Source organism: Xyrauchen texanus, chromosome 47 (assembly GCF_025860055.1).
Source record: "Xyrauchen texanus isolate HMW12.3.18 chromosome 47, RBS_HiC_50CHRs, whole genome shotgun sequence".
Lineage (NCBI taxonomy): Eukaryota > Metazoa > Chordata > Actinopteri > Cypriniformes > Catostomidae > Xyrauchen > Xyrauchen texanus.
This window is the reverse complement of record NC_068322.1, coordinates 2,432,261-2,460,194: the sequence shown is the minus strand read 5'-3', so window position 1 is coordinate 2,460,194 and position 27,934 is coordinate 2,432,261. Positions and strand designations below refer to the sequence as shown.

General features: G+C 39.1%; 1 protein-coding gene across 5 annotated transcripts in view; it reads left to right on the top strand.

Annotated features, from left to right (window-relative positions):
- The window catches only part of LOC127639279 (oxysterol-binding protein-related protein 8-like), a 95,007-nt gene that overhangs the window by 52,427 nt on the left and 14,646 nt on the right, over positions 1-27,934 (top strand). For 4 of the 5 annotated variants that reach the window (XM_052121207.1, XM_052121204.1, XM_052121205.1 and 1 more), the window contains 12 exons: positions 17,644-17,714; positions 19,324-19,404; positions 19,489-19,590; positions 19,670-19,873; positions 21,178-21,262; positions 21,349-21,508; positions 21,756-21,981; positions 22,817-23,001; positions 25,048-25,129; positions 25,211-25,309; positions 25,402-25,498; positions 25,607-25,705. In XM_052121207.1, coding sequence (XP_051977167.1) covers positions 17,644-17,714; positions 19,324-19,404; positions 19,489-19,590; positions 19,670-19,873; positions 21,178-21,262; positions 21,349-21,508; positions 21,756-21,981; positions 22,817-23,001; positions 25,048-25,129; positions 25,211-25,309; positions 25,402-25,498; positions 25,607-25,705 — 1,491 coding nt within the window. Of the gene's footprint in view, positions 1-4,256; positions 4,539-17,643; positions 17,715-19,323; positions 19,405-19,488; positions 19,591-19,669; positions 19,874-21,177; positions 21,263-21,348; positions 21,509-21,755; positions 21,982-22,816; positions 23,002-25,047; positions 25,130-25,210; positions 25,310-25,401; positions 25,499-25,606; positions 25,706-27,934 lie in introns of those variants that run through there. The other variant, XM_052121206.1, reaches the window with a different exon arrangement.

Sequence of the window (27,934 nt, the reverse complement as noted above, 5' to 3'; positions counted from 1 at the left end):
TTGCCCTTTTCATTTGTTTAGGGATACATGACCCTGTGTGTTTTGATTGTACGCTAACTGCGTCATTGTTGCTTTGTGCAAAATTACAAGTATCAAAATTGAAAATCATATTAAATCACCATTAATTTTTTCATCCTGCACGAGAGCGGAGTATGGTTATGAGTTGTGAATATTGTGTTCTTGAGTCGTTAAATGCTGCGAAAATTAAGCATAACTTCCATTCAGCACAGGATAATGAGCAATAGTGTTTGAATTATACATACACCAGAGCGTCTTTATTAGCTATGTTAATTAAGCTATCAATCACAGCCATCCTTCAGTTTCATCAATTCGGTGCTCTTGGTTCTTTTTGGTGAGGCTGTTGCTTAGCAACACCACAGTGACATCAGTAGACTCAAGGATGGAGGCTCTGATGTGTTTGGCTGGTAAGATAGTAGTTAAGAAGCACCAGTCTGCTCTGAATGGCTATGATGTTCAGACTGAATTCTGATTGGATGGCCGGTTTGAAATCTGATTATGTAAAATGCAGAATCAAAACACTGTTAGCTTGGATGGAAAAGTAAATATCTGGAGTATTTAAATGAACCGGAGAAGTAAATTGTGCAGCTTGTTGAGGAGAGGTGTGTTACTATTTTCCAAAGTGATCGGACTTGTGCTTTCCACCTGGTGAATGATAAAACAGTGGAAAAAGTCTAAAAACTTGCATATGTTTGTATGTATTTGGTTTGTATCTTTTGTGTAAATACAGTGCAAATGTTGTAGAATTAAGTCTTTATGAAGGGCTCACGTAACTCATGTATGTTTTAAAAGCTGAATGTTCCCAGTAAGGCTTTGTAGTGTCAGGTTTGACTGCATGGTTCATACATTTACAAGTAGAGACAGCGATTAAATAAATAAATACTGATTGGCCGATACCTTGATTCTGTTCTCACCAGTACTGTATATGTGTGAGCTTGCAGTAGATATAGAACTACAGTATCCTTCATATAGCATTCTCTCTGAACGAGCTGCAGATCTTTGGGAAAGAAGGAGAGAAAGAGAGAAAATCACATCTGAATGAAATGAGAGACAGTCACAAAAATGCCCAGGTCATATATTGTTTGTTTAAAGATTCTATTTTAGAATTATCACAACTTTTTTAAATGTCATATTAATATGACAGTGAAGCACATTTTCTATCAAATGTCATAACAGTAATGCCAAAAATATATATGTTAGGGCTGGGAAATTTAACACGTTAAAAACGTACGCAATAAATGCAATATCCTTTTTTTTTCCTTCCTGCATTTTTACGCGATAGGAGAAATGTGTCCTGAGTTGTTCCTGGCAGGCTACTCAGCCTTACACGCTCCGAGGATGGGGGCGGTTTTAGGGCATATGCTGCCTGCCAGGAACAAACCTAGGCAGTTATGTACAATGGGCAAAACTTCCCTAATGTTTTGGGTCAGTCCATCTCATGTGATCCAAATATTTGTAAAGTTGGTTGCTTGACCATTTGTAATTGCATTTGTAAATTTTTGCATGCGTGAATAAAGTAGGCTTTTCCCCAGATTTCTTCTAGCTCTGTAACCAGTGTAATCTCAAACTCAACATTATTACAGCATAATGCTACTATAGAGGACTTATTTCTGTAAAATGTATGGTTCCTACCTGAGCCCCCACCAGAGATATTCAACCCAAAACTGAGGGGAATTTAAACAAATTGCACATTCTTGCCCCCATATAAAATAAATAAGAGAAGTCTTAAACCTGAACTGTTCTGCATGCACACTATACTTACTTAGGTACCCCCCCCCCTCCTAACACTCACATGTTTATATAAATATATAGATATATCTTTTTTTTATTAATTTATATAGCATCAAATAGACAAGCTCCGCCAGTGCACCTGTAGATAGATACGCTCCGCCTGTGTTTCACGTGGGTCAACTTCATGACATCACTGTTCTGCAAGTGTTGTGTGTAGTTGAAATTGACAAGTGGAGAAAACGAGCCGCTGATAGAGAAGCCCACTGTCTTATACGTTTTGCAGTCAATTACAACAGCGATGGTCAAAAAACATTTAAAAAAACAAATCGCTCGACGCCAGTGCTGTAAACTGGTAATTACACAGAAATCACCTGGGAAATCTGTCACAACATCCCTCGTATCCTTATATAGTGATGTACAACTTCTGAATATTGAATAAATGCACAGTAGTGTTTGAAATGCATTTCATGTCAATGCATGTGGCGTAATAGTGCAGGTATTATGTTAAAATGTTCATTTATTAATTAGAGAAAAACCCCTTTATTTAAAGACCCTAATGAAAATGAACCATGTTTTTCTATAGTAATATTGTAGTAATCATGACTGCTGTCACCATGGTTTTCTTTGAGGAAATCAAAGATACAATTAACCATAGCTTTACAACAGTAATACTGTAGTTTCCATATAGTAACCATGATTATACTATATATTGTAAACATGACAGTAACCGTGCTAAGTATGTTGTTACTATGTTATTACTACAAATACCATAGTTAAACTAGGGTTACTGTAAAACAATGATTTTTATTAAGGACAAACCTGTTGAATTGTTTGTTACCAAATAGAGTATTCTGACTTTGGATTTGGCAGTAATATATTTAATTACAAAAAATAAAAATTCTGAACATTGCAAATACATAACCCTAAAACCGTGATACAAACCGAACCGTGAGAAATTTGAACCGTTACACTCTTAACACAGTATGTATGCATGTATGTGTGTATATGTGTGTATATATATATATATATATATCATACCTGTCAACATTTGGTTTTCAAAATCCGGGAGATTTTTTTTTGGGGATTGTTATGAGCCTACCTCTTCATGCTATAAGAGGTAGGCTCATGCTGTTAAGTGTACTGCACGTGTTAAGTGTATTATTTACATTGCAATACCCATAAATGAAAACATAACTTAATTTATTAATATTTCTTAATTTTTTTATTTGTCATTTTATTACAACAAAACATCACAGTTTTTAACACTGGTACAAACACATAACACTGTGGTACAAACTAATTTAACACATTTATTTACAGTTCATTCCTTGAGCATCAATAACTGTCTCTCTTTTGTAAACATAAGTACAGTATGTTTTGTAAACATGAATATGTGCTCACTTTTTTTTTGAAGTGTTGTAATTGTATGTGGCAGATTTTGCTGCTCTCAGTGCCCTCTTGGACGGAGTGTATTTTGAAACCAAACCGGTGTGGTTTATTTTGCAGGATAGGAGAGAGCAAAGAGTGCTGTTATTCATGCTCATGCGATTTTCTGTAACTCTCTGTCTGTCCTTTCGTGATGAAGGATGAGATCGCCTGTGTGCCCTTACTTGCCTCATCTGCGCGATGGTGCCGCTGTGTTTTAATGTGCTGCCTAATGTCATTTTTCCCGCCGTGGCCTACATTAAAATCAATGCGACATACCTTACAAAAAGCGTGGAGGTTGTCTATATGACTGGGTAAGATGCACGTACATTGTTGCGTCCAACATTGTTGAAATTTACAATTGTACTTCAGTTTCTTTGCGGGGACACCGCCTTCACCTGCCATTCTGTCTATCGGCTCGCTTTCGGGTTAAACGTTCCGCGACTGCGCAACTGGGTTATACTAGGTTGCCAGGTTGAGGTGACAAATGGGTTGAAATTGTAAATGGTGTGTGGATTGTGTGAATATAATGCATTTAATACAATCTGGCAACTGATCAACATTAGACAAACATATTGGTCCGATTAATAATAATAATCGGCGATTATTCATAAAGGAGTTTGGGCCATGCAAATTACGGGAGTTTCCCGGGAGAAATAACAAACCGGGAGGGGTCCGGGAGATAGCGCTAAAAAACGGGAGAAACCCGGGAAAAACGGGAGTGTTGACAGGTATGATATATATATGTATGTTTCTGAATTGCCATTTAGAATAATTACAAAAATAAAAAAAAACACACAAAAGCAAAACGTTTGGACACTTGAATGAAAATGTGCTGATATAAATATAAAGATATTCTGTGTAAATATTTTCTGAGATTCCCCCACAATGAAAATACACAGAGAAACAGAATGGCACACAGGTGTGTTTAATGAAGACGCAGCTTGAAGCCGTTTCTATTTCCACTGACGGTCGGTGCATCCAAGAATCTGTGACGAGAGAGAATCTCTCTCTCTTTCTCCCTTCACACACAGACATGCTAGAGTGAGGGGCGGGCGAGCTGCAGTGAGTAGCAGGGAGAGAGCGTGAGTGAGTATTTCAGAGCGCGGCTCCAGAGCAGACCTGAGCGTGTGTGTTTGTGTGGGCTGAGTACTGAATTACGCCGTAGCCGCTAACACTCGCCCTCTTCAGGGTGAGGCCCCCCACTGCCGCCCTCATGATGAAGGAAGAAGGAATTCTGGGTCGCCGCCGGTTCTCCACCTGTGGGGGAACCATCTCGGCCCGGCCGCCCCATCCAAATGGACGGAAACTCATTCGCAATGCCTCGTTTGGGGGGTACAACGAACTTTCAGTTTGCCTTCCAGGTGGGTACATCTCTGGTGTTTGTCTATAATGGTTCATGCGCAAACCAACGCTAGAATGAAAGTTTCACATTTCTGATTGACTGATCAGTTGCATTAGGAATCATGAACTATCAATAATGTTCATTTATCAAAATACATGCAGTAAAAGTTGGATAAAATGTCCATACAAAAGCCTATTCACAATATAGCTTAATTTTGTTGCAAGATCATTGCATTTGTATTTAAATATGTGCAAACCCTAGTGTAGCAGCAGTCTATTAGTTTTTACTGTTTTAGCAGCTGGTGTTCAGGAGAATGTGTGCGTTTGACTTGAGTGCCCTTGAAACTGAAGTGCATCCATTAACTGGCAGCACTTTGGCATCTGTTAATCACTGTTTATCACATCCTTTGTTTGATGTATCATGAACAGTTCAACCTTAAGTTGCACTTCCTGCAACTAAAATGCACCTTTTTCAGGAGCTGATACTAGAGATGGGATGTCTACGTAATTTAGGCCACATCTATACTAATCCATTTTCGTTTGAAACCTCCAGTTCCAACGTTTTCGGGTTTCAACGTCATTGTTTTCCAAAGTACGCTGTAATGGAGCATTTTCAAAATGTATTGTTTCATATATATGGATAAAGTATGAACAACCAATCAGTAATTACAATAATTTAAGAAGTACATAAACAGTTTTCAGTTCATTTTGAGTAGAATTGCTCTGAACGATTCACTCAGTGATTGATTCAACTGATTCATGAGTGTTTTAACAAGGATTGTCATAACACATGAATGATTCTTGGTTCATTTCGAGTAGAATTGCTCTGAACGATTCACTCAGTGATTCAAACTGATAATTCATGAGTGTTTTAACAAGGATTCTCATAACACATGAATGATTCTTGGTTCATTTCGAGTAGAATTGCTCTGAACGATTCACTCAGTGATTCAAACTGATAATTCATGAGTTGGAAACTGATTCGTGAGTGTTTTAACAAGGAGTCTCATAACACATGAATGATTCTTGGTTCATTTTGAGTAGAATTGCTCTGAACGATTCACTCAGTGATTCAAACTGATAATTCATGAGTGTTTTAGCAAGGATTCTCATAACACATGAATGATTCTTGGTTCATTTCGAGTAGAATTGCTCTGAACGATTCACTCAGTGATTCAAACTGATAATTCATGAGTTGGAAACTGATTCGTGAGTGTTTTAACAAGGAGTCTCATAACACATGAATGATTCTTGGTTCATTTCGAGTAGAATTGCTCTGAACGATTCACTCAGTGATTCAAACTGATAATTCATGAGTGTTTTAACAAGGATTCTCATAACACATGAATGACTCTTGGTTCATTTCGAGTAGAATTGCTCTGAACGATTCACTCAGTGATTCAAACTGATTCATGAGTGTTTTAACAAGGATTCTCATAACACATGAATGATTCTTGGTTCATATCGAGTAGAATTGCTCTGAACGATTCACTCAGTGATTCAAACTGATAATTAATGAGTTGGAAACTGATTCGTGAGTGTTTTAACAAGGAGTCTCATAACACATGAATGATTCTTGGTTCATATCGAGTAGAATTGCTCTGAACGATTCACTCAGTGATTGATTCAACTGATTCATGAGTGTTTTAACAAGGATTCTCATAACACATGAATGATTCTTGGTTCATTTCGAGTAGAATTGCTCTGAACGATTCACTCAGTGATTCAAACTGATAATTCATGAGTGTTTTAACAAGGATTCTCATAACACATGAATGATTCTTGGTTAATTTCGAGTAGAATTGCTCTGAACGATTCACTCAGTGATTCAAACTGATAATTCATGAGTGTTTTAATGAGGATTCTCATAACACATGAATGACTCTTGGTTCATTTCGAGTAGAATTGCTCTGAACGATTCACTCAGTGATTCAAACTGATAATTAATGAGTTGGAAACTGATTCGTGAGTGTTTTAACAAGGAGTCTCATAACACCTGAATGATTCATGGTTCATATCGAGTAGAATTGCTCTGAACGATTCACTCAGTGATTGAGTCAAATGATTCAAACTGAAAACTCATGAGTTAAAGAAATTGTTCTGACAGATTCATTCAAATAGTGAGTCATTAGACTGATTCAAACTGATAATTCATGAGTTGGAAACTGATTTGTGAGTGTTTTAACGTGAATTCTCATAACTCATTAACCATTTTCAGGTGATTTCGAGTTGAATCTCTCTGACCGATTGATTTGTGAATCTTTTTAACTGAGAATTAATTTAATTAATTAATGTAACACGGTTAAAAATTCTTAAAATGATACGTGGTTCGCGGCTCCCAACCCAAGTTGATATGTTCCCTGAAATATCCAAAACGTTTGATGTAAACTGAAGGTCACTAAGGAATGTTTTTTTGTTTCTTTTCTGTTCAAGGAAAGTATATCGAGATTTTCAGATGGACTGAGATGGTGTTGCCACAGTTGTTGAATAGTTAAAGCTCTCACTAGTTTTCATAGTGATTTTGATTCGTGTGTGTTGTATGGCCTCCTCTCCATTTATCCATCATGATTATTATTCTGAAAAGAGTGAGATGCATTAAACACACTTATTTACGCAAATGGGTCACTTGCTGTTCTCTGGTTTTGCCCAGTTATGGCAGATGGTTGTCTTGAATGTAATGTGCCTCAGGGCTCTTATTTTTATTTTTATACTCACATCTGCACACTTAGAAAGCATTTTCATTATCATTATCCTTTTGCATTTGAATGGTGATCGTTAAGCAGAGATTAACTAATGACTGAGAGAGTATTGCATTTGCACAAGTCTTGTCTGTGAGTCACGTTCACCGGTGTGAAACACAGCAGTGTTTTGACACTCATATAGAAATTGATTACATATAACGACGAAGCGCTCACATCTGTGTTTGTTTTGCCATTATAATGAATAAAGTATTTGAGATGTGTCCGCCCACTTTTTCAGCTGCCTAGGTGATTTTTCACCGTTAATTTTCTCCACAATCGTTTTAGAATATTAATCGCTAAAAAGTTTTATGAGCAAATTAACCAGCATGCAGCTCCAGCTTTTGATTCGAAGCAAAAAAAAAAAGTATTTTAACATCAGAGAAACATCTGTGTACATCTTTTCTGGGGGAACTACTCATCCCATGATGCATTGCGAATTATGTATCCGGTGCATTTTTCCGTCTCAGAAAACACCACATCACACCGCTAACTAGGTAGCTATCTAACGTAACATAAACAGGGTCCGGCGGACCCTTAAACAGTCTTAAAATGTCTTTAATTCAGTTTTCAAAGATTTAAGGTCATAAAAAGTCTTAATTATCTATTAAAGAGGTCTTAAGTTTGAGGGCGGAAAGACCGGAATCGTGATATGACCTTATATAATTATCAAACTTCAAAAGAAAACATCTAATTAAATAAATGCATGCGCTGCGTCCTTCAGAGCAAAAACTTGGCTCTGCTGTATTTTCTCCAAGCACGTGGGGGCTTGTGAGCGTTTTCAGCGGTTCACATGACAAGCGATGCACATTTTATTCCCCTTAATCTGTTTTAATGAGCAGCTGGAAGCAGTGAAGCACATACAATTCAAAATAAGAGTCCCCCGTGTATTTCAGCCTTTGAAGTTAAAAATTCCACGTTATTTTGTCCCCTGGTTATTGGTATTTTGGTTGCACGATAAACTGCATCTAATTTAAATAAAATGTGGACTCTTTTAGTCTCTTTCTGGCCCTCCCCATCACAGGAAGGAAAGACTAAGAAAATTAACCCTTGTGCTGTGTTTAATTTTTTTACCTAATTTGGTGTTCCCAGTCAAAATTATGCAATATTATGTTTTTGAGTGAAAAATGTATTTGCATTATTTGTGAAGAATTTTGGCAATATTAAATAAAATATGAAAACATTCTGTACTATTTAGCACACTAGTGTGCTTCAATGTTTAAGTTTGTTTTGAAATGCCTTTATTTTGTACAAAATGGCACAAAGTCACACTTATGGCGTTCCCGGTCAAAAATGACCGGCCTATAAAAATCGCTTATAAATTTCTCATTATGCTATATTATCACCAAATATTGGATTATATCTTTTTGCCGTCTTGTTTTCTTTCAATTAGCACAGGTTTTGTATTTCTTTTTGGAGCTTATTGATCGTAGGCCTCATTGACCTGAGCTTATGCACCTCTTATGCTTATGTGGTGTTTATTTTTGTAATGGTGCATAAACCAATTTGAATGTGATATATATGAGGAAAACATTTAAACTTGCTTATAGCCTACCGTGTTTTACTGATAAGCAATGTTAAGGCCATGTTGAATATGTGCACGTAAGAGTCTGTGATGCATGATATATTTGGAGATTGTGTGGGTTTGCATTAGAATGGGGATACAGTATTAATTTTATTTGTTTAGGTCTTGAAAAAGGTCTTAAAAAGTCTTAATTTTAATTTTAAAAACTGTAAAGTTGGCCTCCACTTGCCTGCAAAAACGCAGTTCTTGTTTTTATGGTAACAGCAACTTCTGATTGGCTGATTTTCCTTTGGAATTATGGGTAGTGTAGTTCTTCACAGAGAATTCTGCCATTAAACTATTGTCTTTACTTTTTGTTTGAAATGAAGTTGAAATCTCAATGACTTGTTGTGTTTACAGAAGCATATATCATCACATAACAACATTAGAGCTCATGATAATCCTGTCTTGAAATAATTACACGTTATTGCTAAAAATTAATTTAGTTCTGGCGATTTAAAATGGCATTTTTACTTCCGAAACCTTTTGTGCTTTATTATCCGACAGATTAATTTCAGCACACAACTCCGAGTGTTTAAAGGGTACACAACAGATCCTCGCTCTGAGGGTCACCTGCACTTTACTCAATGAGGTGACGGATTAGCACAGGTGTGTGACTATTATAGAGTGTGTGTGCAAAAACACAGGTGCATTTGCTCGGCTTTGTGCGCGTTCATGCCGTCACGTATTACTCTGGTTTTAAAGACACCATGAAACTGCAGAAATTAAGTCAAACACATCTGGGATGGCATGAGGTTGAGTAAATGATGAGAGAATTTCCATTCTTGGGTGAACTGTCCCTTTAATGTATACGCTATTTGAGTTAGTTGTTAATGACATTTAAGTGTTAAACTGAAAGTTTGTCTCTGCTCACAGTCTCGCATCTAGTCGATACTCTTTGCCCTTCAGTGAGGGCAGTTGGGGTGGAATTTCACTCTCCGCTGCTGTTTTTCAATTGTCAAGGATGCTGCGGGAGAGTTGAAATATCAGTTTCACCCTCACTTGGTTTATTTTTGTACATTATCCCTTACTTGACTATGATAAAGAAAGAAACAGGAGCCAAACTGATTTGGCAGACACCTGTTATCTCGTTTTCTATTTTCTGCAGGGATAGTTTTTATCTATGCTTGGACTCTTTGCATGTCTGTCTGTCTGTCTGTCTACGCGTGTGTTGAATGTTAATAATCATGGGAAACCGCAGTGTTTCAGTGCATGAGGCTGTAGTGCATCTTACAACAATCTGTCAATAGTTTTCTGTTAGTTGCATGGTTTAGGTTCATTTTTTATATCAATCACTTGTCTTGGCTAATGATCAGGACTGTCTCTGAGATGCCTGGATTATGAGTTGGATTATAACACACACACACACACGCTGATCCCTTCCTGTGTGAAGTGAGCTGCGGTCTCGCCGTGTTTCCATAGCTCAGTGGTAACTGTCTGCGTTATGATAGCAATTACTCATAATAACTACACTCAAATTCTGTGATCTATTTGTTCTTTTTGTCCTTGTCCCATCACAATGTTTTAATCATCTTAAACGTTTTGTGAGTTTCAGACACTGATTTCCTGTTTCTCTACTATCAAAGTTAATACAAATATCTAAAGTGATACCACAGAACAATTTAAAGGTCACTCATACTTGTTTATATTTTAGGGAAGGACAAAGTAATGGAGACTGTGGACATTAATATTGACTTGAAGCACAAGATCTGTGTGTGTGTGTGTGTGTGTGTGTGTGTGTGTGTGTGTGTGTGTGTGTGTGTGTGTGTGTGTGTGTGTGTGTGTGTGTGTGTGTGTGTGTGTGTGTGTGTGTGTGAGCGTGTATTTATCACTTTGTGGGGACCAAATGTCCCCATAAGGATAGTAAAACCCGAAATGTTTGACCTTGTGGGGACATTTTGTTGGTCCCCATGAGGAAAACAGCTGATAAATCATACTAAATTATGTTTTTTGAAAATGTAAAAATGCAGAAAGTTTTCTGTGAGGTTTAGGTTTAGGGGTAGGGTTAGGTTTAGGGGATAGAATATAAAGTTTGTACAGTATAAAAACCATTATGTCTATGGAAAGTCCCCATAAAACATGGAAACACTACGTGTGTGTGTGTGTGTGTGTGTGTGTGTGTGTGTGTGTGCATGTGTGTGTGTGTGTGTGTGTGTGTGTGTGTGTGTGTGTGTGTGTGTGTGTGTATCCTCTTACATCTGGTGCTGTAGTCAGCAGTTCTCTATCTTTGATAAGACCCAGATTATGGTATGTTTACGGTATATGGGTTCGCACGTTCATGTTTGGTTTTACTTCGCTTTGGTTCTATTTTAAAATACTGGAATCGTATGATTTTTATTCATTTTCATTTCTGATAATGTTTCTCAAAAAATTAATTTAGCTCATGATGACAGAATACCATTTTAAAATACTTTGTCAGTTTTTCCTGCTGTGGTATTCAGCAGCAGTACTGCCCCGCTACTATACTGTGTATACAATGTGAAACGCAGTGTAGTGTGATTCCTGAACGAATGACTCTAATGAATCATTCCTTTTTTAATCCACAGAGCAAAACATACAGCGCTACCCGTGTAGTCCAATTCATGAACAAATGACTCTTATGAATCGGTTCTTCTGAATCAAGAGCTGGAACCATTCAGCTCTACCAGTGTAGTCTGATTCACGAATGAATGACTCTTACGAACTGGTTCTTTTGAATCAAGAGCTCGATACATACAGTGCTACAAGTGTAGTCTGATTCATGAACGAATGACTCTTACGAATTGGTTCTTTTGAATCAAGAGCTCGATACATACAGTGCTACCAGTGTAGTCTGATTCATGAACGAATGACTCTTACGAATTGGTTCTTTTGAATCAAGAGCTCAATACATACAGTGCTACCAGTGTAGTCTGATTCATGAACAAATGACTCTTATGAACTGGTTCTTTTGAATCTAGAGCTCGAAACATACAGTGCTACCAGTGTAGTCTGATTCATGAACAAATGACTCTTATGAACTGGTTCTTTTGAATCTAGAGCTCGAAACATACAGTGCTACCAGTGTAGTCTGATTCACGAATGAATGACTCTTACGAACTGGTTCTTTTGAATCTAGATCTCAAAACATACAGCCCTACTAGTATAGTCTGATTCATGAATGAATGACTCCTACGAATTGGTTCTTTTGAATCAAGAGCTCGAAACATACAGCGCTACCAGTGTAGTCTGATTCAAGAATGAATGACTCTTACGAATCGGTTCTTTTGAATCTAGATCTCAAAACATACAGCGTTACCAGTGTAGTGCGATTTATGAATGAATGACTCTTACGAATTGGTTCTTTTGAATCTATAGCTCGAAACATACAGCGCTACCAGTGTAGTCTGATTCATGAACAAATGACTCTTATGAACTGGTTCTTTTGAATCTAGAGCTCGAAACATACAGTGCTACCAGTGTAGTCTGATTCATGAACAAATGACTCTTATGAACTGGTTCTTTTGAATCTAGAGCTCGAAACATACAGTGCTACCAGTGTAGTCTGATTCATGAACGAATGACTCTTACGAATTGGTACTTCTGAATCAAGAGCTCGATACATACAGTGCTACCAGTGTAGTCTGATTCATGAACGAATGACTCTTACGAACTGGTTCTTTTGAATCAAGAGCTCGATACATACAGCGCTACCAGTGTAGTCTGATTCATGAACGAATGACTCTTACGAATCGGTTCTTTTGACTCTACAGCACAAAACATACAGCGCTACCAGTGTAGTCTGATTCACAAACAAATGACTCTTACGAACTGGTTCTTTTGACTCTACAGCACAAAACATACAGTGTTAACAGTGTAGTCTGATTTAAAAATGAATGACTCTTACGAACTGGTTCTTTTGAATCTAGAGCTCGAAACATACAGTGCTACCAGTGTAGTCCGATTCACGAACAAATGACTCTTACGAACAGGTTCTTTTGAATCTACAGCACAAAATATTCAGCACTACCAGTGTAGTCTGATTCATGAACAAATGACTCTCCCGTTCCTGTTCTTTATAATCTAGAGCGCAAAACACAGCGGGACCTTTGTAGTCTGATTTCTGAACAAATGACTAAGGAATCGGTTCTTTTAAATCTACAGAGCTGAAAAATATAGCGCAGTGCCCAAACAAATGACTTTTAGAAGCTGGTTCTTTTTAGTGAATCAAAACAATTAAACATCAGTATAATGCAAGAATTGGATTACTTATTTGAAAATAATTCCTCCTCAAAAGTGCAAAAACAATCATAAATGGAACCGTTAAGGAATCTTAATCATCAAGAGGAATCAGAACCAGAATCATTACAATTCCCATCCCTAAACTTAAAAGGTTTTGTAGGTAAGTTTTCTATAGGGGTTGGTTTTGACCAAATGGGAATCTGTAGCAAATATAATTTGTTTTACAAACAGCATCACATGTTAGATGCACGTGTACCTCTTGTAAATGAAGATCATTTTCTGGTGGTTAATGCAGATAAATGCGGCGACAGAATAGGTTGCTAATATGCTAATAGACATGTTATGCTGATGCCTCCGTCAGATTGAGTTTGTTTAGGCCTTTCAATTTATGATTATCATTTTGAAGGGCTCTTGGAGAGGGTTGTTTTTGTGAGATGAATGCAATTCTGAGCCCGGATCACGGAGCTTCGATCTGTCTTTTACAAACACATGCACACACAGATATGAGAGGCATTAGACAAAAGACCTGATTATTGAATGAGTGGGTCATTTGCATCCACTGTGGTTTGATGAGATGAGTTTGAGAATATAGTTTTTTGTTTTCTGTCTGTCATATCCTCCTATACATGCTGGAACTGATCAGAAACGGTCTGGTTTTGACACATTTTGCACAAACGCTCTTAATTAAAGCCTTTTAAATATGTGACATCCAAAACTAGAGCTAATTTCCCAAGGGAAAATGTTTACTGGCTTCTTGCTTTTTTGTATCAGCGCTAAGCTGCACCAGTAGATGTTGGTCTTTTTGAATGAAAAACCCATGAGCAATGGGTGATAGAGAAACACATATAGTGTGAAATTGAAATGGATTTTAAGTGGCAACCTTTGATGGGAGTGAATCCACATTTTGGACACACCTGTAAAAAAATATTCTTAACCATAAAGCCCAAATTATACTTCAGTTTTGACGTGAACACTGCATGTTTGTGTACATCTGAACGCCAGCCTTTCAAAGTATTCTTCATTTGACCGTGCACATAAACAGGCAGTTGGCGCGTGAGCGCTACAACTGAGATATTTGATTATTTCTCTTTTGGAGTTTAGACACATAAAGTTGTCTATAGTCCTTCAGACTCCAGTTACGCAAATGCAGGTATCACCTGACCTCCTCAACGCGCGCTCTTGACGTGCACATCCATTGTTGTTGTTTCTACCTTTGTCTCTTGATGTTTAGCAGCAGTTACATCTTTGTCTAGCTCTTTTTTGTGAAAGCAATGGCTCAAATGTGAGTGTTGCCACCTTGTGGACCCACTAAATAGGGCAAATAATTCCAAACGCATACGCATTCTACATGTTCAGAGAGGTAAAGTTACAAAAATCGGGCCGCATGCGTTAGGTTCTTGAGCACTATGCTGATGCATCTAACCGAAGTATACTTTGGGATTAAGGCACTTACAATGGATGTGAATGGGGCTAGTCAATAAATGTTAAAATTCACACAGTTTCAAAATGATACCAACTACTGTAGGAATGTCCCAGGGTGGTCGACTGATCAGCTAGTCGGGTAGTTGGGTCAACTTTTAACAATAATATTTTTAGTGATGGTGGTTATAATGGGAGACAATTCTCAAATTAATTGAATAATTGAGATTGTTTTTGCGTGATTATAGCTAGCTATGCTAATCTCAATAATAGTCATAACAGTAAAAACTTCTGCAAGAAGTTTATTGCTTAAGTTAAGTCCATTCATGCACATATATATCAACAAAACATTTTATGTCGATCACTGTCGGACGTTAAATCTATACTTGTGAGGTGCTTTGGACAGGGGCGGAGCCAGGAGTTTTTCAAATGGGTGGCCAGGTGTTTTTCAAAGGGGCAAGTGATCAGTCTGTGGTGGCACAGAAATGTTCTGTCAGCATTTTTATATCGTCAGACTGTGGGGGGTGGGGTTGTGGATACAATGACACCTCGGGACGGAGAGGTTTGGCGACCTTGGTTTGCGCACATGTTAAGTTTGTACATTTGTCCAGAGATGATTTTACCTCTAAAGAACTAAATTGTGCCAAAAAATTACCCCAAAAAATGACTAAAACAGCAATTTCGAGTGGGGTGGCCAGGCTTTGGTCCATGATGGCCACGGCCACCCCCTAGCTCCGCCACTGGCTTTGGAGAGATGGGTTAATTAAGTCTTTTGCTGATTCTGTCTGACACTGCTTGAATAAATTGTTTTAGAAAAAAAGGTTTAAACTACCTGATATTGTGAACTTGATGTGCACCTGCCTCATTATCTTGCAGTTTTGCACTTTTGAATGTGCAGCGAGGATCGCCGTGAAACACTCCGGTTACATTAAAGCGCTTTATTTTGCATTCAGGATGCACATAAGCAGTTTGGTGGTGCTCTGTATTGGAACCTTTCTCTTACTGTGATAGTTTTGTGTAATAAGAATTTAAAGTTTAACGTACGTGATAGGAGGCATTATTAATTGCGTAAAATGTTTGTAACATGTTATATTTATTAGAATTATTTAAAAAAATTAACGCAACTAATCATGCCCCTTAATGTATATGTAAATTCCATAATAAAAGTACAGATTTGCCTAACATAGATAATTCCAGCTTGAAGTACATCTGTTTTTATCAGCCGGGTCAATAGGTGGCAGCGCAGCCAGAATGAGAACCGCTCACTGACACTTAGGAGGAAGCACAACAGAATACAGGAACCTTGAGATGCAATTTTCTACGTTTCCACTACTTTTAATCTTAATTAACGCATCTGTCTGTGGCACGCACATGCACATATTCCTCTCACTTTTTGGGAAATAATCATTGTAATTTTTAAAGTTTTATTTTGCTTGGCCTCAGTGCCAAGACTCACTGTAATTGTGGCATGACAACACAGAGATTCTACTCAAGTTCTCACACTGAGGGATTATTTGTTTCTATGGCAACACTAGTAATTCAAAATCTGATGTTTTGCTTTGTTGTTGATGACAGGAAAATATTTAATCAAAACATTGAATTAATTAATTCTGTGTATTCTTTCAAATTGACGACAATAAAATGTAATATCAAACATACGTAAATATATGTAAACTACCTTTAACCGCTGGCATTTTGGTTCTTTATACATGACGTCACATCGGACAAGTCAAGAAATGTTTATTTGTATAGCGCTTTTCACAGCACACATCATTTCAAAGCAGCTTTACAGAAGATCAGGCATTAAGATACCGAGGTGATGCAGGCCGAGATCAGTGAGTTGCATCGTAGTTCAACCAGCTGGTAATTTTGGTGTGGTCTATCCTAAGTCCAAGGTTCAGGCAGTGGCATATGAATTATCCCATGTCTTATGGTTGGAGTTGGCATCAGTTCATCCTCTGAAGTCCATCGTAATAGACTGAAGTGAGGTTTGGCTGGCACCGGCTGCTATTAGTCATCATCACACAGCGACACATAGCAGTGCAGTCCAAGACGAAGCCGGAATGGAGCTGGATCCAGCTGGTTCTGGTGACCTCAGGATAGGAGTCCCAAGGTTGAGACAGGGAAACAAATAATATAATATTAGTATAGATGCTATTCAATTTATTGCAGAGTTATAGATCATGATAGATGTTTCTGGTTCCAGCAGACCTAATTAAAGCAGCCTAATTCAAGTCGGAGCGTTCCTGGAATTCTGAGTTTACAACTTAAAATGATGAATTCTATGAGTCCTGTAATTCCGATATGTCGTGAACGCACCATAACTGTATGCTCTTTTAGCTTCAGATGCGGCTCCAATCATATATTAGAGTATATCATATATCCAATCAAGTTGAGGAAACATTTTAATTGATGGTTACACCACATGACATTTTAAGTTTAAATCATGAAATATTTTAAACTCTCATTTTTATCAATGACCATTATAATTAGGAACTGACACAAAAGGAAAGCTAACACTTTTTGTAAATCACACAAGTGGACATCTCTTGATGTTGATTGATGCTCACAATTTTAAAATGCCCAAAATATTGCGCGATTGAACGGCCAGGCCCATATATGTGCTTATTTACATGGCTCTCTGGAAAATTCAATTCTGATTGGTCACTTGTGCCATCTAGTGGTCTGACTTTTTCTGAGAAATAACCGCACATCTGATGATATCAAGTGATATCAGACTGGTCATCCAGGTATTGCGAGTCATCTTTCCAACTTCTTATATCACTGTGCGATCTCTACAAGTAAGCAAATCAAATAATATTTCCTGAAATCTCTATTTCATGTCCATTTGTTTATTTATTTGGCCAGTAGTAGTGTAATAAGACAGATAATGAGCAGTCAGACGGTCATTTTCACACAAAAACCCACAATATGAGACAAACCTGAGGTGGAATTAATTGTTTCTGGAGACTCTCTCTTTCTTCTCACATAATAATGGAATTTCAAATCAAATCATTATTTAATGTGCATTTAATTATTTATTTGGTAAGTAGCCATGTAAATAAACCCATTCAGGGCGATGACCACCCCGTCAGAGGTTTATTTTGCGGTAATGACTGACTAACTGTAGATTATCCCTTACTTAACAGCTCCTACCTTGACAGTCTAGTTCAGTGATAATGTTGAGTTTTCTTGTTTTTGCAGGTTTTGATCGTGGCAAAGAGGACATCCTGCCTCTGAAAGAGGACTCGTCACACTCTATATCCAAGAGCAAGGTAAACACACAAACACAGAGATGTTTGCTCAGCTAAATTGGGACAAAACATAGACTTCTATTGTTTGTATATATAGCCAATTATAAATTATGCATTATTTGAATTTTAAAAAATCATTATTTAAATAAAAACGTTCCAAAATGTCTCCAAAAGGAGGTTTTGTCCGATTTTGCTTATATTTCCTCTGACACTGGAATCAGATCGATGCTAGTTGGACATTCTGCTAGCATCTTCAGCCCAGCTGTCATTAATTAAACATAGTGAAGAACATCTGAAAGGTGACGGGAGAACCAGGGGGTGTGTGTTGATTAGCAGAGGATCAGAATTACCAGTGCTTGAAGTGGGCGGGTACTCACTGGTACACAGTACCTGCACTTCTCTAAATTAGGCAGCAGAGTACCGGCAGATTTTCTCACATACCACCACTTCTCAGAGTCTCCCGTGACTATGTGATTTGTTTATTTAATGTAATACAGTGGATGATTTGATAATGCCCGCCAAGTTATCTGACCCTCCGATGGATTTTGATCAAATTGCGTCACTGTCTAAACATCCGAGCGCTCTATGCAATGATTGGTTATGATTGGTGGATTAAAAGCTCAATGTGATTTGCTAAAGAGGACTTCCTAAAAACAAAGCAATCTGTGAAACAAAACCTGGTAGGAAAGTCTCAAATAAGCCACACACAAATCCAAAATGATCACAAAAAGATGGTTTGTGGGCTGGATGCTGCCTGCGGGCCACCTGTTGAGTACCATGGGTCTAAAGGATTATATGCAACACCTTCAAGTCGTTTCCTCAGGTAAGGGGAAATCACACTTTAAGTGTAGCATGCACAGCCACGCCCTCCTCCTCATCACACTCTTCCATCATCTGAGAGAATCCTGAGAATCTGAGAGAGAGGTGGGGAGGAATAGGGGAGAGAGAAAGGGCGAGCGGGAGAGTCAGTGAGAGAAAAGAAAACCCTCTTCTTCTGCTCCCGCAGGCACGCTGCCCACCCGGTCCTCAGCCGCTCCTCCGCCCCCTGGCTGATGGCAGCAGCTCCTCCGTCCACTGGTTTATGGCAATGACTCCTCCACCCCCTGCCAGATGGCAGTGTTTCCTCCTCTATCCCCTGGCGGATGGCAGCAACTCCTCCGTCCCATGGCGGATAGCAGCGGCTCCTCCGCCCTTCCTAGCGGACAGTAGCGGCAAGTTCTCCTGGACAAGGTGCCTCCCCCTCCTTTCCTGGGTTTCGGCACCAATGTAACATGGTTCAAGGATGGGAAAGGAAGAGGCGAAAACCGGCTGAGTAGTCAACGTAAACTTTAGTTATACAAAGGAACTTAAACATAACATAAAACACACAGACACGCACACACACACACAGCGGCCGCGTGCGTCTCTCTCCCTCTCTCTGGTGTCCACGGCTCCTCCCTTATCTTTCTCCCACTGATTGGGAAACTCAGCACAGAGCGTGCATCCTCACGACACCCCTCCAAACATTAAACATCCTTTTGCAAACCCTTTGCTAATGCGTTGACAACATTCGCACAAGGTATTTTGCTTTCCCAGTTTGGGAAACACTGCTGTGTACAGTATATGTTACTAACACTTTTCTGTTTTGCAGTCAGAAACCAAGCTTTATAATGGCTCAGATAAGGATGTATCAGCATCTGGAAACAAACTCACCAAGAAGGAGTCACTCAAGGTAAAGAAAAATCAACAGAAACTTTCAATGCAGTTGATGATCAATGATGATAATTTACAATATTTTGCTTGTGTGTTCATTCAGGTACAAAAGAAGAACTACAGAGAAGAGAAGAAACGGGCTGCTAAAGAACTGCTCAGCACGATCACTGATCCGTCTGTCATCGTCATGGCCGACTGGCTCAAGGTGTGTTCACATAAACACGTTTAATTTGGTCTGTGCTCATGAAAGGGCCCGGATGAATCCTGTTGATTCTCTCATTCAGATCCGTGGCACTTTGAAGAGTTGGACCAAGCTGTGGTGTGTGCTGAAGCCAGGTGTTCTGCTCATCTATAAGACCAATAAGAATGGCCAATGGGTCGGTACCGTGCTGCTCAATGCCTGCGAGCTCATTGAAAGACCATCTAAAAAGGACGGGTTCTGCTTCAAGCTCTTCCACCCGCTAGAACAGTCCATATGGGCCGTCAAGGTACCGGAGAGAGAACGACAGCTCTGTGTTGACGTTTTAGATGAATATTTTTGAATTGTTATGGATATTTAGCATGGTTTATATGTAGGGATGCATGTATGTGTGAATTTTTATTTTAGTGTAAATTAATGTTTTACTGTTTATTATATTATAAAAATTCAAATTATTTCAATTTGAAAGAAATTTATTTTCATTTTTGTAATATATATTTATGATATGTGTAGCACTTTGAGTTGCACTTGATGCATGAAAGGTGCTTTACATGTTGGCTTATGTTATGTTGGCTTGTCACTAGCTTAAACATGCTAGTAACACCTAGCAACATGCTAGATATGCCTAGCTACATGTTAAAACATGCTAGCAATGCCTAATCACATGCTGGAAATCCCTAGCTACATGCTAACAACACATAAATACATGCTAGCAATGCCTAGCAACATGCTAGCTACACCTAGCAATATGCTAAACAGGTTTGCAATGCCTAAAACATGCAAGCAATGCCTGGAAACATGGTAAAACATGTTAGAAATGCCTAGCTACATGCTATCAACCCATAGCTGCATCGCCTAGCAATATGTTCAAATGTGCAAGCAATGCCTAACAATGTGAAATAAATGCCTGGAAACATGCTACAACATGCTAGAAATGCCTAGCTGCATGCTAGCAACACCTAGCAATTTGCTAAACATGCTAGCAATGTCTAAATTCATGCAAGCAATGCCTAAAAACATGGTAGAAATGCCTAGTTACATGCTAGCAACACCTAGCAATATGCTAAACATGCTAGCAATGCCTAGCTACATGCTATCAATCCGTAGCTGCATCATCTTGCAATATGTTAAAACATGCTAGAAATGCCTAGCTACATGCTACCAACACCTAGCTATGTGCTAAAACATGCTATCAATGCCTAATAACATGCTAAAAATCCCTAGCTACATGCTAGCAACACATAGATACATGCTAAAACATGTTAGTAATTCCTAGCAACATGGTAAAACATGTTAAAAACAACTAGCTACATGCTATAACATGCTAGCATCTATCTATCTATCTATATATCTATCTATCTGATGGTTCCTCTAGCTAGCTGGTTGTTTGTCTTAATGTAATGTCTATATAAACTTTCAGACAAAGTTTTTATAAGCCAACATCAAAGTTTGTCTCTACAAACTTTATTATCTAGTTATTATTTAATATTACAACTAGGTAAACATAGTAGGGTAGCCAATAATAACGGTTCTTAATATTATTCTCATTTGCATTGATGGATTTAAACTTTTATGTGCTTGTGTTGGATTCAGGGTCCTAAAGGCGAAGCTGTGGGGTCCATCACTCAACCGTTACCCAGCAGCCACCTGATATTCAGAGCAGCATCAGAGTCAGATGGTAAGATAGACTTAAATGCGCCCTGTTAAACCATGTATATCAAGATACACTTGATGGTGCAGCCTTTAATAAAACTGTGTGTGTAGGTCGCTGTTGGATGGACGCTCTTGAATTGGCCCTGAAATGCTCAAGTTTGTTGAAGAGAACGATGATCAGAGACGGCAAAGAGGAGACGACTCAGACTGCAGAACATTCGCACATTAACTTCTACAGTCTGCTGAGAGCACACAACATGCAGGGCTTTCAGTAAGCGTTTAAGTATCTAAAAATCTTGTCATGTTACGGGCTCTTTAGATGAATATTTTATTCCGTGTTGATCAAAAGTGACAGTTCATACGCTTCAAATGCATTTTTAATGTTGGACGTACAGCAAGTGAGCACTATGATGTTTTCTTTACATGTACTCGTAGCTGCTAATTATTTTTATTATATAACATTAAAAAAAAAATCACATAGTGATTAATAATAACAGTGAGTTTGTATGATTTATCAGGTTTAATGACAGCGATCAGTTTAAGGATCCTGATCTGTACTCGGATAAGTCTGACCGTGAGAATGAGCAGGAGCCGGAGGAATGGGAGAATGAAGTGTTGGAGAAGAGCGAAGAGAGCGACAGTGACACATCGGAGCGCCAGGAAGACTCGTACATCGACCTGGACCCGAACGAGACGCTGCAGGAGACGCCGTACATAGAGCAGAGCCACGAGGAGCTCGGAGAGGTGTGTGTGTAAATGATTTATACTCTAAAGTTAAATGGCAACTGAACATTTGAGCAGTATATACAACAAGGAAATGTTAAATATGCACAGAAGAGGGGGCCTGGGTTGCGACTCCAGCCAGGTGTCCTTAGCAATCAAAATGGCCCGGTTGCTAGGGAGGGTCTGGGTATCTCAGTGAGTACTGACGCTGACTATCACCCCTGGAGTCGCAAGTTTGAATCCAGGGCATGCTGAGTGACTCCAGCCAGGTCTCCTAAGCAACAAATCTGCCTGGTTGCTAGGGAGGGTAGAGTCACATGGGGTAACCTCCTCGTGGACACGATTAGTGGTTCTCACTCTCAATGGGGCACTTGGTAGTTTGTTCGTGGATAGTGGAGAGTAGCATGAGCCTCCATATGCTGTGAGTCTCCGGTGTCATGCACAATGAGTCACGTGATAAGATGCGCAGATTGGCGGTCTCAGAAGCGGAGACAACTGAGACCTGGATTGAGGTGAGTAACCGTGCCACCAAGAGGACCTACTAAGAAGTGGGAATTGGGCATTCCAAATTGGGAGAAAAGGGAATTAAAATAAATTAATAAATAAATATATGCACAGAAGAGTCATGTATTGCAGCATTAATATTTTGTAAATAATAGATAAATAAATCATATTGAATTATTAAAGTCCTCTCTGCACACACGTTTGGCTGTAGGGGAGATTTGTTGACGCACAAACGCAAATACATAATATCCAAACGTCTATTTTTACCGAAGACAGCTGGTGAGATGAATGTGTGTGAAATCTGTGATAGATATGACACCATCTGCTCATTCAGTCTTTGTGTGTGTTTCAGGCTGGCGAGGCATCGCAGACAGAGACGGTATCAGAGGAGAATAAATCTCTGATCTGGACTCTACTGAAGCAGGTTCGACCCGGTATGGATCTGTCCAAAGTGGTGCTGCCCACCTTCATTTTGGAGCCCCGCTCCTTCCTGGACAAACTGTCCGATTACTACTACCACGCTGACTTCCTGTCAGAGTAAGACAACACAGACACGTACACATAGAGATTTTTTAAGTCATGGCCAATGACCAAATTGTAGCCGATATTACATAAATTGATGTTTGTAAATGGTTCATTGCAGGGTCAGAAATTAACAGGGGCTCTGGACAAAAATGCCCCCGAAATTCATGGATGTACTGTACCTATTGCATAAAACATAAGGGACTATAAGCGCAGCGCTATGCTTTAAGTAATAAGCGCAAAGTCAATGGGCATGGCCGTGAAGTTTTGATATTTCTGTGCAAGTATGCACTAAATCTAGGCGTAGGTGGGCTGTGTCAAGTTATATAGTCCTATTATATAGTCCATTCCCTGTCAATCGCATGCAACATAAACAAAGACAGCACATTCATAAGAGGTTGGTAGTGTAAATGGACTGAATGCAGTGAATTAGAAGAATAGAAATATGCACTTACATTCTTTTGTGCATTAAATGCATCCTTGTTGAATATCAGGTTTTAACTGCATATATTCTATGACAGTGATGTGCTTCTTTAATATGCATGTAATATGTTTAATTTACGCACCATTAAATAATAGAGAATGTAAGTATTTTTAATCAGATTGATCAATGCTAGTTTCAACAGTATAAATTAGATCATGAATGCAGTTGTGGATTTTTTCACTTTTTCTCCCCAATTCCCAATGCGTTTCAAGTGCTCGTGGTGGCGAAGTGCCACCATCCGGGTGGTGGAGGACGAATCTCAGTTGCCTCCACGTCTGAGACGTGTGGCTAGATGAGACCTAGCGTGGGTCGAGGCATCCACGCACAACTCGCCTTGCGCACAACCAAGAGTGAGAACCCTATGTGACTCTACCCTCTCTAGCAACCAGATCAATTAGGAAGCGTACAATATAAATAATATTTTAACAATTTAATAACAGCTGTCTGTAACTCACTCTCTCCTGAACTGCTGTCTCCGGTCGGCCTTATCCCATCTTGGGCTTGATCAGTCTGATTAGGGGCCGAGTGTGCTGAATCCCTGACACAAGTGGACTAATTATCAGGGACTTCATTAAGATTAAGATTAAGATTAAGATTCAACTTTATTGTTATTTTGCAGAGTACAGGTACAGAGCCAATGAAATGCAGTTGTTTTCGCATATCCCAACTAAGCTGGGGTCAGAGCACAGTGTCAGCCATGAAACAGCACCCCTGGAGCAGATAGGGTCAAGGGTCTTGCTCAAGGGCCCAACACTGGTATCTTGGCAGTGGTGGAGCTTGAACCCCTGACCTTTCATTCAGTAACCCAGAGCCTTAACCGCTGAGCCACCACTGGCCCCACTATGATCTTCCACCATATTTTCAGAATTTGGACATGAACTTTAGCACCACCTGCTGGTGGAATCTCCAAACTGCAAATACAGGAACTGAGTTTAGACTTTGCGCCGTGATTAGACGTGATGCTACTGAAAAGTCTTAGCGCAATTACTTATTTCTCAGGAAAATAGCAAACTGCTTTGCACGCCTTCATTAACATACAATAGTCCCCCAGTTCACATGCGTACACCTACAGATAGCGCAAACACTCCCACCCATGCCCACTTGCGCTGGGAAAAAAATGTGCTCTTAGAATTAGCGCTCAGTCATTGCATGTAGTGCTGTGCTTAGTGCGACTCAGATAATTAGTGTTAATAATTTGGTTAAATGTAAGTATTTGATATATAATGTTTTTCATATATAAGATTTGAGAACATATGCCCTCATAAAGGTCAAAAAATGCCCCCGAAAGTGGCCAATTATTGAACCTTAATAGAAAAGTTCATTTCAAGCATTGGTTCGTTGTTATTATAAAGTGTGTGCGCTTATCTGCATTTTGCGACAAGTGTAACAGGAAGTGGCAAATCAGAAGTCGTAACTATCCCTTTTATAACAGCTTTTTTACAGTGGCTATTAATATAGCAAATCCAATCAGATTTTAGGAATTGGAATTATTAGTTATAATTTACTATTTGTGAGTAAATGCTTTGTAATGGGATAAAACCTAGAATTTTCTGCTTGTGTTTTGTTGGCTTGCTCAGAGCTGCTGTGGAGGAGAACGCCTACAACCGTTTGAAGAAAGTGGTCAAATGGTACATTTCAGGATTCTACAAGAAGCCAAAGGTAAAAACACACATTTCTTTCAAGTGCGACTGACATGTCCTGAATCTCATTTGACGTCATATTTTCATATGTCAATTTTAGGGTTTAAAGAAACCGTACAACCCCATTATTGGAGAAACATTTCGTTGTTTGTGGCTCAACAACAGGACAAACAGCAAAACCTTCTACATCGCAGAACAGGTGCGGCAATATTATCCACTTTTATTCTATGCGTTTTGTCTTAAACCTTGCAACTTTAAGATAATGGACTCAATGTGTCTGTTTTCCTCCAGGTATCCCATCATCCCCCTGTCTCAGCGTTTTATGTCAGTAACAGGAAGGACGGCTTTTGTCTCAGCGGCAGCATTCTGGCCAAGTCCAAGTTTTACGGTGAGACATGAGATGCAGTGACAATAAATACAGTATAACCATAAATGCATTTTGTTTAAACTGTCAGCACATGCACACATGAACAAGAGCTGTGTTTGTGTGTTTCAGGAAACTCTCTGTCAGCGATCTTGGACGGTGAAGCCAGACTGACATTTCTCAACAGAGGGGAAGACTATGTGATGAACATGCCCTACGCTCACTGCAAAGGTTTGTCTGCTCACACAAACACACACACACACACACACACACACACACACATACATACATATTAAAACCCTCACTGACTAACACCCTGTCCTCGTTGTCTTCTGTAGGAACACATCTAGGTATGTTTGCTTTCGTCTAGTAATATTTAAGGACTAGTTATGTGCAGGATAGGACTTTTAAATAGATAACATTATCAATATATTATAACATTAAAAAGCATATAATGCTTATTAACAGGTCATTGTGTAAAGGGATTTACCCCCCTGAAAATTCTGTCATCATTTACCCACCCTGATGTTGTTCCAAACACAGGAGATGTTAAGCAGAATGTTAGTCTTAGTCGCCATTTACTTTCATTGCATTTTATTTACATTCAATGAAAATGGTGACTTATGGTGCATTCATAGACAGCGCGAAGAACATTTTCAGCACGCGAACCCACGAGTATTCCCCCTTCTCTTCCGGAAAAGGACAGGAGGAGGGGCTTCTACGACTTAGGTTCATAGTAAAGTGCATCCAATAGCTGGAATCAAGTAGACGCACATATTTTCAGAACTTACCAGGTAGTCCAACTTCCTCGCTCACTTTCCTCCAAGCGATGTGTTTTTTCGTCCGGTCTCTGTACATGTGTGACGTTGTGTCGTACAATTCCGGGTGCCCACACACACATCGCTACAACAATGATTTAATTAATTTTTCCAGATTTCTTCTGCTACTACGTCAGTACGTCAGAGCTCGGGATTGACAGCAGCGACAGCGCAAGATGAGGACGCGCTCCTGCGTTCAATCACACCTCGACATAGCGCAATTCTGAATGCAGGAAACTTATGAATTGTATTTATGTTTCAGACTTTGTTTAACTTGACAAATCGACCTAAAGACTTTCGTTAAGACACAACGCAATCAAAGTGGTGCTGTGGACTGTAGGTCAACGATAAGCTGATGTTCAATAAACATTATAATGACTTATAAAGCCTAATCAATGCTTTACTATTGGATCAATTCCATACCACATATATTTGCAAAAATATAAAGTATTGCAAAATAAAATAAAGTTTTGCAAAAGAAAAAAGTATTGAGCAAAAAAATTATTTTTTTTTAAACAAAAATTAAGTATCACAAACGTAAAATAAAGTATCGAGAGAAAAAAAGAAAGTTTTGCAACAAAAATAAAGAATTGCAAAATATAAATAAAATATAGCAAAAACCAAGATATAATTAATTGCAAAAATCAACGACTGTTGTAAAAGAAACTAAAGAACTTTTATCCTTTTTTATCTCTGCAACAGATTTTTAGGCAGCAATGATTTTGCCACAGATCTTTTTCTTTGCAATGCTACTAATTATTTTGCAATGCTCCTTTTAATCTGCATTTCCATCACGTGTGAGCTCGTGATACCGTTTTGCCTTTGCGCTTCACTTTTCTGTGCGTTTCACTTTATGGCACCGTTTTGACGTGGGGGTGGAGTCAGGGGATTGGGGCGTGTACAACGGGCTCAGTGATGCCTCCCTGGAAGTTACCTCATTAGCTTGAGACACGGATCAAACATCATGGCTGAGCACAGGCATGCAGGTGGATCTCAGGTATATAAAGTTGATTGTTTCCTTTTATTTAATTAGCATTAAATGTGTTTTAACTGCGTTTGCTTCAGATAAAAAAGTTAGAGATCAGATAAAGCGGTGGATTTATTAGCCATACTCGCTAACATGCATCTGCAGTTTTTTCTCTCTCAATTGATTGGACTATTGATTGATTCTTATGTTTACTTTATAGATTATAATTGTCTATACCATAGTATGTTGTTGTAAAATAGTTGAAGGATGGGCAAGGAGGAGGCGAGAACCGGCTTGTCAACATAAATTATATTTTAATGAGAAACTCAAAACCACATAAACAAACACACATGACGGACATGTCCGTAATTCTCTCTCTCGAACAATCGTCACCGGCCGCCTTTATCCCTCGCGCGCCTCATCAGGCTGATTGGGGACCGGGCGCTGATATTCCGACCGGCCCCGCCCCTCCGCTCCACACTCCTCCCGGCGTTATCTCAGGCCGGGTGCCACCGGCATGACGTACACCCCCCTATCCCTGGGGCGGGATGTATCTTATGCTCCGCGTGGTCATCCCCGCCTTCCTCGCCCTGGGAGGAGACAGGAGGGGAAGACAACAACAAAAAAAAAATAGGTGCGGGAAAAGGCCAACACGGTGCGACAGGGAGAGAGAGA